This window comes from Cupressus sempervirens, chromosome 9 (genome assembly GCF_028749045.1).
Source record: "Cupressus sempervirens isolate cs-2001-9-10 chromosome 9, ASM2874904v1, whole genome shotgun sequence".
Classification (NCBI taxonomy): Eukaryota; Viridiplantae; Streptophyta; class Pinopsida; order Cupressales; family Cupressaceae; genus Cupressus; species Cupressus sempervirens.
In genome coordinates, this window is record NC_143126.1 from 219,186,180 (window position 1) to 219,202,391 (window position 16,212).

At 34.5% G+C, this 16,212-nt stretch overlaps 1 protein-coding gene across 1 annotated transcript in view; it reads left to right on the forward strand.

Moving 5' to 3' along the window:
* The first annotated feature begins 3,233 nt into the window (after window positions 1-3,233).
* LOC149538297 (NADH-ubiquinone oxidoreductase 24 kDa subunit) overlaps window positions 3,234-16,212 on the forward strand; it is a 57,744-nt gene continuing 44,765 nt past the window's right edge. Inside the window, exons 1-3 of the mRNA XM_089799674.1 lie at window positions 3,234-3,301; window positions 3,394-3,456; window positions 3,562-3,627. Of these exons, the coding sequence (XP_089655800.1) occupies window positions 3,266-3,301; window positions 3,394-3,456; window positions 3,562-3,627 (165 nt within the window). The 5' untranslated portion in view covers window positions 3,234-3,265. The remainder of the gene's footprint in view (window positions 3,302-3,393; window positions 3,457-3,561; window positions 3,628-16,212) is intronic.

Sequence of the window (16,212 nt, forward strand, 5' to 3'; positions counted from 1 at the left end):
GGTTTTCACAACTTTAAATACTTCAATCTTTCAATATACAACCCAATGGCCTTGCCCACACTTTCCTTGATCTCCTTGGAGCACTTTTTTTTTTACCTTCAATATCTAACAATTTTCATTGACAAAACTAAATTTTATCCATTACACTTGCATGGAATTAGTTAATTCACTCTTAAAATATGTAAAGGGGAAAATTTATTTCTTATTCCTTTATAGGAGGAGGGTTCAATTCAAAGTCTCTCTCTACCATATATAAACTTGTCCATATTTATTTTGTAGCATGCAAATTGATAAATATGTGTGCAGGGTCTCTATTCCATGAGCTATATATTATGAGAGATATCTATTTTATTCATTTTTTGAAATTATATTACATTTAATTTGTAAATTGAGGATACAAAGTCCATTTGATAGAGTCCAAAAGAAATTAAAAAATGATTTGTAAGTTGTTGCCCTATATAACAAATAATAAAGAAAATACATAATTTAATGTTCTGGTTATCAAAAAATTCAACAAAGAGGTGGAATAATTTTCTTGAGTTTAATGTTTACCAATGGTAAAGAGAAAGATCACAAGAATATTAAAAAATAAGGATGAAGATAAAAATGCATGTAGACACAATAATATTAAAAAGGACAAAGACGTAAAAATATGCAATTCATGAAGCTTATGATTAAACTCTCTGCAATATACAAATTCATCTATTATATATATTTATTCATATTTATGAATGTTAAACATATTGGAAATGAATATTTCAAAAAATTTACATAGTTTTTTTTGTAAAGTATATGTATGATAAGGGTGTGCTTATGGAAGGGGGTTCCCTTAAAAAAATTAGTGGGTGTTGTTGAAAATTTTAAGATTATTTTAAAAGGGGTGGTCCCATAAATTTTGCGGTGTAGTTTAAGCTTCAAAATTTAGAGAAGTTGGTGGTGTTTTGATTTTTTAATCTAGCATATTCAATTAAAGTAAATAAGTAAAATAAAAGAAAATTGATATAAATTGAAAAACTTAGATGAGTAGGAAAAAACTAGGTGTAATTTCTAACACCCCACCTTTTCCACCATCTCAAATATGTAGCCATAAATAATACATACTACTATTTTGAGGAAACAAGTCCAATTAATCTTTGAACATTTATTTTAAATTTTTTATGGAACATCCCTTACAAAAACCTTGAGGAATTGCACCCTAACTTAAGAGCACATGAGACAAGCTAAGGTGCTATTGGTCCCTTCCCTAAGAGAAGAACACTAGTAACCGAATGTGTGCCAATAATCACACACTCCACACACACTTAATCTCCCCAATTACTATTTTCGAAGAAATGTCCCCAAAAATGATAGGTAGCATATGTACTGATAGTTGATCATTTTTGACTTTTTTGGTTCATAATCGACCCATTTGTGCACCACAATTGGGTCATTTGTCCACAAGTACTAACAATTTTGAGTGGAGGGTTATTGATGCATCTCTAAGTGGGTGCCCCTGTTCATGATTTTTTGTTAATATCTAGAAGCCGTGAAATATTCTTTAATGTACACAAGAAATATTTTTTAAGGTGCCACCTAAGATACAAAGACAATTTAAAAAATGTCAAAATTTGATGTATACTTTAGACTCTATAGGTGCACAGAGTTAGGGTGTACAAATATTGGTGCTCTTCCCTCAATATTAGTACATTGTCTTAGGTTTTAAACTAATGTCTCTACATGAAAGAACTTAATACCTGAACACATTCTAACAACTATGATACACGTTTTTGATTTGACACCCACACATTTTTTTTGGATGATAATATTTCACTTTTGATTGGAGCTATGAACTAGTGAGTCCAGGGGCCTCATCCCCTTGAAACTACCACCCCAAACTTGCGAGAATGGAAGTCCAATAGGGACATCAAGCTCGAGGGGTGTAAGAGACACATTCAACGTAGGTCTGACACAATGTCCGTGAGCACACCTATCCCTAGGGAGGGTTTGACAACTAGATTGATATGAACATTGTTATCTTCATCTCCATCAATAATTAATTGGCAACAGGCACTTCTTGGTTAGTAATCCCTTCTTGTGATTGTTATGCTAAACGATGACTCCTTTTGACTCTTGTCCCTAGCTTATTGCAGTCAACTTTGAGTACAATTTTCTGTAAGATTCAAACCACGTACTTATGCTGAAAGACGAGTCCTTCTGAATCTTGTCCCCAACATACACCATCTAACTTGAGTGGAACTCCTATGGTTCTAACATTGAACCTCCCTATTACAAAGGCTCACAACAATCATTGCATTATGGACTCATGCTCTCGATACCCACACTTGTTGATTTAATGTTTAGTTTTTTAACAATATTGCACCAATAATTTTGACTTAAAAGTTATAAGTACAATGATGATTATCTATAATTGAATAAAATGTACCTTTAATTGTGAAAATAACCAATTACATAATGCCAAATCAGTTACATAAAAATGAGTGTCTTTTTGTACAACCATTGATCTTACTATTTCTTTTGATTGTTTTGAAATTCTTAACAAAAATTAACAAAAAAAACTCACTGATGTAACATCATATTTGATGATGACCTTAAAACCTTAGATATAAGAAGAAAATCTATTAAATTAACTATACCAAAAATTATAAGTAAAAGATCTATTAAATTAATAGTAACAAAAAATTAATAAAAATAATTTCATATTTTTGATAATGAGACCTTAAAATCTTACATATAAGAAGATCTGTTAAATTAATTGTACCAAAAGTGATATAGAAGATCTATTAAATTGATAGTACCAAAAAAATTAATAAAAATAATTTCATATTTCCCTAAAAAAATAAATTAAAAATGTTAAATACTCAACTAGTGAACTTAGACATCCTCGTCATCACGTCGAAGGATCGATGTTTTTTAATTTTCAATTCGTGACGACGGTTTTATATGAAAAAAAAAGTAAGTAGATTTTATTATCCACGACACTATGCCATAGTTTTTGGGTTTACATATGATGAGAGTGATATGAGACTACCTCGTACTCTTTTTCCAGAGGCGCTTGGTGCTACAAACGAGGCGTACATACCCCACCCCCAGTGGAATTTGAACTTGTGACCTCTCGTACAATTTCTCCACCACTAGGCCAACTCGGGTTGTATGTAGGAAGGAAACACGGACTGAAGCCCAGGCCCGAGGAGAAATAGAACTATAGATACAGTTTGTGGGGTTGAAGAGTTAATGAGCGCCTAAAGCGTGATATTCAAAGGCGAAGATGTCCGGGCTTGCACAGGCCGCGCGCAGGGCACTGGTAAAGTAACATGCATCTCATGAATAATGGTCTCCCTGTAAAATTTGCACTCATTGTGGTTATTTTGTGAAAAATGTCTACTGGATCTGCAGGTGGCCCTGAGTGCGAGGAGATTTAATCCAGGGCTTCGTCATTTTTCAGCGGCCTTGAATTATGTAGGCAAATGCCCTATCAATATTCTTCCCTTTTTAATAGTAAATTTTAGAATTTTTATTTTATTGTTTGGAATACTTATATATGTGATCTGCCCGGTGTCACAGCACTTGGATTCTCCAGATAACAATCCTAATGTAGCATGGGAGTTTACAGAGCCCAACAAGGAGCGGGTAACCTTTTATTTGACGCCCTAATACATCAGATCCGCAGCTTTTTTATCTGGATTAAAAAATGATGAACATTATATTCATTTCTTATTTTAATTGTCTCTCTTTTTCATTTTCCTCATTTTTCCGCACCACCTGTCCAGTGTAGCCGGAGTTTGTGCTGAAGGCATTTATTATTCATAATGGAGGTCACCTGTGGTATTCCGGAGAGCGTAGAATTATATGTCTATGTAAGTAAACGAAACAAACAATCCCCCATAGAGAGCTGGCGTAAGTGGGCTTTATTTGACTTGCTACTCGCTTCAAACGCTACCTTTATTCTCTGCCTTTAAATGAACAGTTAATGAAGGTCTCCTGAGTTAACATAGAATCCTTCATCCTACACCTTGACAAGGGTCCAGAAGATAATCCAAATGTGGTTTAATCCTTTCAAATGACATTGTAACTTAGAAAAACAAAAATCAAAAGTGGAAGTTTAAAAATTCTTTACTGTAATTTGTTAGTGAGTCATTCAGAAAACTGAATCGATTCATTTAAAGAAAAGTCTAGAAAGAAAAAAATGCTGTTTGGTAGAAGTGAAGAGCAGATCTCCGAAAAAATAACAAATGAAATGAAATCCTAAGTAGGGCACATGTGATTAAACAGCTCAGCCAGCAAAGTGGCAAGGAAAAATGCCCCTAGAGCAACTTCAGTCAAGTAAAATTACAGTGGTTGATTGACTAGTGTCTACGTAAAAGCTTTTGTTATAATTATTACGTGGGTTTGAGCTCTGTTAGATGGGCATATGTCGATGGAGATCTAATCCTTTTAAGACTGTAGTGCACTTACAGTGGGTGTGAGTGTAGGTCATGTACTATCTTAGGCTTGTTAGCATTCTGGCAAATGATGCGAGTTTTTTACTGATTTGTTGAACAAAGCAGAAGAAAATGATTGGTAAAACTAACTTAAGGAGCATTGGCTCTAGTATTATGTATGTCGATAAGAAGAAGCTACAAAGCAAGATCATCTCCTAAAGAAAGACAGGAACAAGTGCATGTGGACAAGATAGACAAATGGATAGGACTTATTCTCTTGAGATCTATAAGAATTTTTCAATACAATGTGTGGTTGACAATAATTCATCTGGATCAGTGTCCTAAAGGTGGCTTGGGAAAAGAGGAGCCTGCAGAAATGACCTTGAAGGTGTTACTGTGTTGAACCAGATTATTATAAATGCAATAATCAGAACCTTTAATAATATACCACAAGAAAACCAGACACAGATTTATTCTGGGAAAACCCTCCAACTTGAGGGAAAAACACAGCAACAAAAAAACAATCTCTCTTTTATTAAATAATAGAGGTCCGTTTACAATGCTTCTAACTAAATATAAAAACTCATCACACAAAGCAATGATATATATCTAGAATTGAGAGTCTCTTAATATCATAAGCAATAGTCTCTTCATTTTCTAAATGTGTCTCTCTTCATATTTCCAAACACATGTCTCTTCGGTTGTCTCTTCATACTCTCAAACACGTCTCTTCATGTTCCTAAACATGAGTATATAAAAGAGCACCATGCAGATAACCAGGATATTTCCTGCAGCTACAAACATCAACAGAGGGCATCACTCTTAGCTTTCCTATGTGATTGAAGAGTATTTTACATGGTACATATGGGAAAAGAGGACTGAAGTAGATTCTGAAGACTGAGCAACTTAGCACACTGTCAAGGTAAAGCACACAGTTAAAAGAGATAGAAGGTGCAGCTTTTAAAATTTATGCTCAATTAATTCATCACCAACCTTTCATGTCAATTTCAATTTTCAACTGCTGCTTGGTTAATGCAGTTTATGTTAAACACTCGAGGTATCTCTTAAAGTTGGGAGGAGCCATATCATAAACCCAATTTCATTAGAATTTAAAGAACCATAATCATTTTAGGTTTTTCCTGGATGTTAGTTGTCCAGCAACAACCATGGTACTGCTTTTCTGCTTTACAATGAGGTTTTGATTTGCCATTGGGTACCACACATTAATGTTCTATCAAGAGTCTAGAGTGTAGGGATTAAGGAACAATTTACAAAGATGACTTGAAATGCCATTCTGAATCTATATGTGGATAAATTCTTGTGATCATTAGAGGAACCAGCAATCTTGGATGGTAGTTGCGCAGAAAGTTTAGAGCTCTATCTCCACGCATCCTTCATCTTAGTTGACCCATGATGACATGTTTTTCTTTTGAGGCAATCTTTGGCACCAACATGTGACAACACTGATCACCATACTTGGCATATGCAAAATTGAACTTCATCATTTTGCTTCATTTAGAGCTTTTCCTCTCACACAGCTATTCATGCATGTAATCCAAACATAAGGTGTACTTGTTTGGTATTGCTCCTTTTAACTAAGTTACACTGGTTTATTTATTAGTATTTTTTTATCTTCTTGCGTCCTTTTTCACTATTCTTTTATGCTATAATTTGTTCTTTTGAATTCTTTTGAAATGCTTTCATCATCTAGAAAATGTTGCTGTTAATATTTTTTCCTTTTTATCTTTATTTCTTTCATAGCATGTAGCACATTCATCCTCCCTTCCTTCTAGTTCATGAAACGTGCCACTAATTTTTAAATTTGAATGAACAGTTATCAAAGTAACTCAGGATAGAAGAGTAAGTGGGAAGAAGGTTTTCTTTCCTTAAGTTCAAGGCATTAGAGAGAAACTAGGCAGAATTTTGCGAAAGAAGGGTGCAAAAATTTTCATTTTTAAACTGTTCAAAACCCTATAGAAAAAAATACGGATCGGATGCTTGACAAAGGATTATACTATAGTCCTTGCATTTTATGAGTTTCCCAATTGTTGATGTAGTTTTAGGCACACTAACAAACATAGACTCACAACTTGCTGGATAGGTCGAAGTCCTCCATTTTAGGCAATGGTTAACCTTGGATTTCAAAATGGAGTTGGTCTTACAGTTTATTAATCAAACCAAAGAGGAAGACCTTTTAACCATTGAAATTGTCTGGAGTTAGATTATTACCAGTGCATGATGGTTGAAACGTTTGGGAGATGATAATAAACAAAACTAAATATGGTAGAGCAATTGTCTGTAAAACAAAATGCTAAAACTAACCATAATTAAATTTGCAATACCATGAGATTCACATCAAAGAAAATAAAAAGGGATTCAGGCACAGTAGACAGAAACTCCTATGCCCCTCCTTGGGCACGTATATCTCCGTATTTGATTTGGATACGTAACCAAGACGGCTCGGATAGACGTTGAGCACTGTAGCCATGTGTCCCCAAACACTCGACTTTCCAACCGTGTTGAATACTATTTGATTTGATTTTTTATAGATCTTCCCAAGTTGAATTTGAATAAATTCTTTCATGCATTTTAAAAAAATTTCTTTTGGTATAAACAAAACCTACACCAAATGAGATAGACAAATCAGATGTTTTTCTATTTCAGCAGCTCATTTCTTTGGGTTATGTTCCAATGCAATTGTACTATTTTTGCATATATGTAGCATTTGTGTGTGTATAGTGCTTTTGAAGTAATGGAAATCTCCTCTAATAACTTAGAAATTTGTGTTAACTATATCTGTTTGTGTTTTTTATTACTGTCATATCCAGCTGTATCCATTTTTAGGTCTAAAAAAATGGCCATATCTGTATACAATATGGTATCTGTATTTGTATCCATATCTTGGTCTGTGCAACTTTGGATTCAGGGTGAGTGGGGAAGAGGACAGAATTGAGATGAGGAATGAGGACGAGAAATACAGGAACAAGCCGACATAAATTTTATTGTTGCAATTACAAGTCACAAAGTACAAAATGACTTTTATTGTGTCTAAACTGATTGCCAACAAAAAGGCAAGAGTACAGATTTTCTTAACAATGGTATGGAAAAAAATCGCTTATTGTACTTTGTTGGTCATTGTAATTGCTATAGAGATCTTTATCTCTAGGTGTTAATACCATTATGGTCACCTTCAATTGAAGAGGGCATTTATGATGATTAAATATAAAGACGTGTGTCAGACGACATGCATTGAGACATGGTAATACAAAGAGTTGTGTACTTGAAAATGAAGAGTCATATTTTTGGGAAATTCAAGAGACCTTTGGTTGTAATGTGAAGAGTCTCTCTTGTGTTATATATATTGTTTCAAGTGAAAGGCATTGTACATTTGAACATTTTATTATCAATAAAGTGATATTTAGTTTTGGCTGGGTATTTCCCTTCATTTGGAAGGGTTTTCCCAAGGTATCTTCTTGTGTTTCTTGTATCTTCTTTATGGTTTTCCTTATTGCAGTTTATCATTGCTTTCTGGGTTAATTTCTTAACATGGTATCAGAGCCAGGTTTGATAACAACAATGAAGGAATCATTCATTATCTGCCTGTGTTTTTGCTTGTCTTATATTGTGCACTCATATTAATGCTTGTTGTCAAACTCTTATACCTTCTACATTCGTGTTCATATATCTATTCTGTCCTAGATTTTGGCTCTTCTAGGCTCACCTGGAATACTCACATATCTCTTCTGTTGTGCGTCTCTGGATGATCTTGTTATTTCTAGCAATAATTTTTAGATTCGTATTGATGGGTTTGTGCAACGGTTCTTTTGTATTCAATAAAAGACCAATCTTATTGTAAAGTCAGAGTGGTCATTTCATTTTTCATTCAAGTGGGAACCTGCATGCTTCGTTATCTGATTTTCTTGTTTACGTATTCTCTGTAATGTTAGCTGAATCTTAACATATTGATGTTAGTATATCAAACGAATGCAGCAAGTTGGATTTTTATGGCGGAGGCAGTGTTGCCCGCTAGGCATCATCACTCACATATCATTGGTGTCATCCACAAAATTGCCGGTGGGTGCAGCTGTGTGCAATTTCATCTGCCGAACTTTGGTTTTACAGGAAAGATTGTTGTGAGCTGTGTTGACTGTTATCTGCATGTTTGCACCATTCTTGAAAAATTTCTGCATGATTGAAGGCTGTAAGGCAAACCATTAACTCAGATAACAGTTGATGAGGAGCGGTTAATGAGATTCAAAGTTTTATCACACATAAATTTCCATAGCGGAATTTTCTGTACTTGATTACTCATGGAGGCTACAGAAACTAATTCACCAGAAAAGGATGCAGAGGCGGAAATTATTTTCATCGAGCTCCCAGCTGCCCCATGATGGAAGTCACAGACAGGATACAATGTCATGAAGATGGAAGGAGCATCAATGGTGGATGACACAAAAAGCATACTAGACAGATCTTTTGTTGGATGTTGGCAGGCCTGTCATGTTAAGTTCAAATATTATTTCAAGTTAGGGAAGTATTGTTACTTCCTTTAGATTTGTTTTTTTAAGTTTGCAAGATAAGTTCGGTTCTAACGTCAAATATTTTTATCACTCGCATGCAATTCCTTATTTCTAATTTCTATCATCTCAGCTCTCCTTGTAACTGCTGACAGTTTCAGCTCATATCATGACGAGATTAATATTGTTCCCATTCTGTGCAATTGTCAAGACAGGTGGTCTTGCATTATCTTTGTGAAAAGCAAATCAGTGGGAAAACTTATCGTGAGAGAACTTTTCAATCTCCCAGTCTTGTAATGTAATCGCATCTTGCTGAACTAAATACGAGTGAATTTCTGGCATCGATCTCTAAGTAGTTGGTATTGAATAATGACAGGATTCGATAAACAAATAAATTTTAAATTTTTGCACGTTTTCTTTGCAGTATTGCTCTGGGATGCCTGTCTTATTCATTTGCACGGCTCTAAGGTATCTAGCATATGAGGATAATGAATGCTAACTCTGCTAATATATTCAGAGTTATTTGTTCTGTGATCATGATATATGAGACACTGTGGACTGGGTTGTGAATTACATAGACTTGTTTTACAGCTCCTTTGTTATCTAGCTGCCGTTGGTTCTTTTCCTAGGAAAGTTGAAGACATTGCCACGCTCTTTCTATGATTTATACATCTCTTTGGAAGAACATATTTCTGATGTGACAAAATTAGGGTGAAACATGAAATAAGATTTTGATCAACAATCAAGCACTGATCAGACAAGTTTTATCGTGCTTTATATGTGAGCAATATTGTTGAAAGAAATATGTATTCTATACATTATTCTATGAGCACAGGTCATATATTATTGGGAATAATATTATGATTTTAGCATTGGTCTCTATATTTCTTTGAATGATAGGAAGCAATGGGATGATTGTATGCAAAAATCATGCAGACTGTGAAAATGGACATATTAATGCTGATATTCAGAGGGAGATTAGTTAGCTTCAGAGGGAGTTGTTTAATCCTTTGCAAACTTATTAGAATCTGGTATCTTATTGTGGTGATTAAAGTTGTTCATGTTGAGAGGGAGTGTTTATGGAATCCCCGTCATTTTTATACATATTGATAATATGTTGGACTCTTGTTGGAAAAAAGTTTCAATTATGATTTCCTTTCTTGTTAGATTTTGAGACTCTTGTTGGAAAAGAGTTTCAATTGTGACTTTGAGTTATTTTTCATGTAAAATTAATAATAATTGTAAGGACAACCTGATCTTATGAGTGATTCATAGTCAGCATCATGTAGAGAGAGTCTATGATGTCATCATGTTGAGAGATTCTGTGATGGGATTTGGAAGTCATGTTGAGAGAATCCATGACTATATCATGTTGAGAGAATACATGAAACAGTGCTGGTTGTAAACCTTACTAACCTTACTAACTTGTCATGTTGAGAGATTCCATGACAACATCATGTTGAGTGAGTTCGTGATGAAAGGTGATTGTGATTTTTGTAGGTTTGTCATGTTGAGAGATTCCATGATGTCATCATGTTGAGTGAATCTATGATGAAAGTTGAATGTGATTTTTGTTTTTTCATGTTGAGTGATTCCATGATAATGAGTAATTGTTAAATGCCTATCATGTTGAGTGATTCCATGATTATTAACAACGAGTAAACTGTTCTCTTAGTGTCAATTTGAGAGATTCCATGACAACATCACGATGAGAGAGTCTGTGATGGAAGCTGGTTGTTTTTCTTGCAGGGTTTTCATGTTGAGTGATTCCATGAATTTTATAAGATCTATGTGATTCGATTTTATCATTGACATTTTGGCTGGAGCCTTGTGTGACTGTTCAGCTAAAGATCTCTCTCTTGCTAAGAGGGAGTGTTGGAGATTGTAGCTGCAATAGAGATCTTTATCTTTGGGCATTAATACCGTTATGCGCATTTTCAATTGAAGAGGCCATTTATGATAATAATTGTAATATTAAGTATAAAGACATGTGTCGAAGCATGGAAATACAAAGAGTTTTGTACTTGAAAATGAAGTCATATTTTTGGAAAAATCATGAGACCTTTGGTTGTAATGTGAAGAATCTCTCGCGTTATATATATTGCTTCAAGCGAGAGGCATTATACATTTGAATATTTTATTATCAATAAAGTGATATTTTGTTGTGTGGTTGGGTTTTTCTATTCATTTGGAAGGGTTTTCTGGGTATCTTGTGTTTCTTGTATCTCCTTTATGGTTTTCCTTATAGCTGTATATCATTGATTTCTGGGTTAATTTCCTAACACACTTATCTTAGAAGTCTCTATAGTTGCCTTATTGCACCTAACTTATCTTGGAGTGTCTGAGATAGGAGATAAAACCAAAATACTGAGGTGGCAAATAAAATGAATTGACATTGATCATGGAGCAGAAAGAACATGAACCACAAAATAAAACTAACCCCACCTTATAGCTGTATATCATTGATTTCTGGGTCAATTTCCTAACACTTATCTTAGAAGTCTCTATAGTTCCTGTTAAAATGCTCAGTCAATATTGAAAAATACTGATTATAAATTCACAGGTCTGGAGTAGAACTAGAGGTATTCGACACTCAAGAGATAGACCAATTATTGATTTCGATGATCATATCTCTTGTTTGGATCCTTATCTCATATTTTCTCCAAGGTACACAAACATAGACAGTCAAGTCTATTCACCACATGTCTCTTCATGAAAAGACACGATTAGATATTAAAGAGCATTTATTTAGGGACCCGATTTTAATCGGGTGTGATTAGGTTAAACTAATAATCTGCAAACTTCGATTTGGAATAAACAATCATAGCCACAATTTGTTTTCTTAATCGAACATGATTTAAGAGAATGAATGCTTCAGAATTTATAGTTAGTTTGATGATGATAATTTGATTAGTTTCAAGAGCTATTTCGTTGATGGGAATAACAATTCTGATTATGCATGTTTGTGTATGCATACATATACCTGTTCATATGATGAGTTGGTATACATGCATGCATACATGTATACAGTTTTATCAGATCAATCCTTGAATTCTGACTGACGCTACCGTATCTTTAACACCCCCTCTTAGCTAGGGAAGATGACTAAGTATGAAGTGGTTTAGATATCACCTAACACTTGATATCAAGGAGTATACAAAATATCAAGTCACATGATAGTTGTATATCCTAGCATTGGTATGTGCATTGACATCACGTCACATGATGTCTACCATAACTTATCATGACATGTCCACGGATATTACCTCAAATAGCATCCACCATGATTATCTCATAAAGAGCATACTGATACACAATTGATATCAAGTCAGCATAATATCTATCAATAAGTCTAAGAGATATTAACTATTCCATGAATAGCGAGTCAACCTGATATTTGCCATGATAGTGAACATTGTAAAGTCGTCACCTTACAATGTTGTATACAAGTATATATTATCAGAAAGATCGTCATCTTTGAGTAATGTACACTAGGGGCCATAGAGTCATATAGTCACACATATAACAAAGGACTTACACACAGTCACCACGGATTCTCTCACGTGGTTTTGCCATGGCGATACCATTAACCATATCATACAGATAGTGGAACACAGGTTCCGCATTAAGCTTCTCTCTTATAGAGAAGAATCCAATAAGGTATATTTCAAGAAATTACCGAGGCCAAGTCCCCCCTCTTGATAATGGCTTTATTCTTCACAACTCGAAATGCACCAACTTTGTTTTGGTATGAGACTTGGTGAGAATATCAGTCTTATGTTCTTCAATGATAATGTACTGCAACCAAAAGTTAGAGAGACCATCTCGACATGGTCTACTCCCTCTGGATCAATATCATTGGATGTCAATAAATGTAGATCCTTAGGTTGCTCCCTCTGTCATGGAGGCATGTCCTATTCGTATAGTCCAATCATGGATAATATCTTGTTCCAAGGTATTCATCATTTGTTACATAATTTATTATTTTAATAAGAACAATTTCCCAAAACACACATGTACTTGTTTGAATCCATGGTAACCTGAGTGAATGTAATAAACTATGGATTTATCCTCAAATTTGGTTGCATTAGGCATTCATGCTAATTTGACTTCCTTTTGAAGCTCCAAGTACATTCGTCAACTTGTTGACGTCCTCGTCCAAGGTTGCTTCTAATGTGCTGCTATTTTCCTCTTCTTTGAAGATCATCTTAGTCCCATGACTATAAGCATTTAAGTATCCATCTAATCTCTAAGATCAATTGAATTAGACACTCTAGCTGCTCCCTCTTGTCATAGAATGATAAATTTCTTTAATATACTCGCATCTTCTACCATGATCAACATATGACTAAGATCCCAAAAACATCTTGGAGCTACAGTCCTAAGATTGAGTGCTTTACAATTCCTTGGTAGTGTACCTAATGCACCATTCTTATTTTCCTATAAGAACATCCTTGGAAACAAAGGAAAAGATCAAGGCAAATAACTCTTTATAGTACATATAGAAATGCGAGAGAGAGAGAGAGAGAGAGAGAGAGAGAGAGAGAGAGAGAGAGAGAGAGTAAATAAGTAAATAAATATAATATTCAAGGATAGTAAATACTTATTTGCGCATCAATATCTGAGATACAAGTTGCTCCAATGAAGGTCCATCTAAATAGAAAATGCCTCCATATAAGTATTTGTCAAACAATTTAAGTACGTCATTCTCAAATAATTTGAGAGACATCTCCCCTTCAACGATGGTTCAAATGTGAATGTAACATTGGTTATTATTTCCCCCCACAATGTAAAATTCCCACTTATTCCATTATTCAAAGTTTTCTTGGCATCTTTGAGACCATAATAAGCCCATTACTATTTCAACTGCTGGGTGTGTGAATTTGGACAAGTCTGCAATCATGGCATTCTCTATAATCATACAACTCTAACTTGAATGTATATTTGCTCTTCTTGATGAGAATGAATCCCTTTTACTTATGATTGTAGTGAACTTCACTTTCAATCCAGACTTTGCTCCATTGTTCAGAAATGACAAAGGTATTGTACTCCATAATATCTCAATCCTTCTACGTGTTCAGACACTAGTTACAATTGTCAAGAATGCAAAGTTCTATCAAAACACTTTGTATAACTCCATAGAGTAGACTCAGGGATCCGCGGTGCTTTTGGATTGGTATGTTTGGATAGGAAATCAAAACTTTGCATAACGAGTACACAACCAAGTCACCATAGATGAGGGAGGCCATTTTCTTCAAGTAGTTGATACTCAAAAACAAAATACACAAAGTGAGAGATTAACAATGGTCCAAGCTGTCCATGTGATTATTTATATAGAGGAAGCAATGTATGCGTCAACCAAACTTTTAATGAAATAATCTTCGAGTCTCCAAGATTTGTGGAAGCATGATTGCTTTAGTCAATGAGATTTATTGATTTACAGAAAATGTTCATGCAATCATAAGCACAACATGCTACATCCTCCCTAGGGAAGACTGGAGTATAATCCAGGCTCCAACCATCTTGAATTCAACTCAGATATTAATAACTTTTATCCTTTTACAACTTTTGACGAGTCAATTATGCCAGGTATGACATTTGAAAGTGGCTAGTAATTTAATCCCTGTCTTTAGCAGCACCTTTCGCTTGGAAGGATCATCAAAGTACTAACGTGAGTATTCTTAGCAAAAATATACGAGTCATCAATTGTAGCAATTGTTTGATCTGTATGCTGGGGTTAACAAATAAACTGCTCCAAATAATCATATAAGTGTGACATTCTTTCACATTATTTATCTTGGGCAGTATGATCAACCATTAATTTTCATGTAACCTTTGAAAGATGGACACATGAAGAGTTATGTTTGGTGTATGCTTTGACTAACATGAATTTTTTTCACCTTGTTTAAGTGTGTAACAACGTAGATGAAAATAAGAAACAATTTGACTGTGATTCCATCTCCACAAACATAGCTACTCAATTTTGCGGAATAGTTGTCGTTAATCAACTGTCCAAGATCTATTAAAATTTCTGAATTGCCCTTTTTATTGACCACGATATGGCTACGGAACATACTGTACTTATTGCTGTCAAGGTCCTTCCACTTACAGAAATGATTTGTTCCGTTTTTGAGGAGATAACTATAGTTGGAGGAATTTCAGCTCTGTTTTTCTTCATCAGAAAGACAATTGGCTATTAAGCTAAGATTAAAAGGGCAATTGTATAAGGAACCTAGCTTTGGGCAATCCTTAACTAGCAAAATATTTTGAGTCGTGAGAGCATAATGGCTCTGCAACTCATGGAGACTAGTCATGGCACTGAAATCCATGGCTGATGTGTACTCGATCGTTCGTGATATTTTCCACTTGGAATCCTTTCATGGTAATATCACTATCACTGGAACGATTGGGAATGTTAGGGCATTTTCCTCCAAAGCTGAAAGGATACGACACTATTTTCAAACCGCATTGTCAGTTGCAGGCCTCTTGAACCCTCAGATATGAGAACATGAAAGCTTGCCATGACCAGACATATCTTGAAACAATTAATATGCCTCTGTATACATATGTGATGATTCACCTGATATGGTATTGATCTATCTCTGTCAATGTTCAACCCAATGAATATATATTGATCTATCATGAAGCCTCTATATATATTTATCTTTTATTATAAAGATCTCTATATATCTATACATTTTGATCTATTATATGACTGTTTCTGTATATATATATCTCTGCATGTGTATCGAACTTTACTCTTACACTGTATACATACATTGATCTTTCCTTGAATATATGTATATGACCCTGCCTATATTAATCTGCTTGTAACCTTGTACGTATCAGTTGATATGACTTTGATTATTGCTCTGACTTCAATCACATATCTCTTCATATATGTTGATCTGATTGTAATGTCCGAGTAAAATATGCACAGGACCATATCTCCATCTAGTGCACCATTTGACATTCACACCGATAATCCCAATCATAACATGCTCCATTATCAGATTTCTATATCAAACTAATAAGTTGCATGACCTGCTCTAATACCATGCTAAATTGCTCAATCAGTATTGAAAAATACTGATTATAAATTCACAGGTCTGGAGTATAACTAGAGGTATTCGACACTCAAGAGGCAGAACAATTATTGATTTCGAGAACAATTATTGATTTCGATGATCATATCTCTTGTTTGGATCCTTATCTCATATTTTCTCCAAGGGACACAATCATAGACGGTCAAGACTATTCACCATATGTCTCTTCAT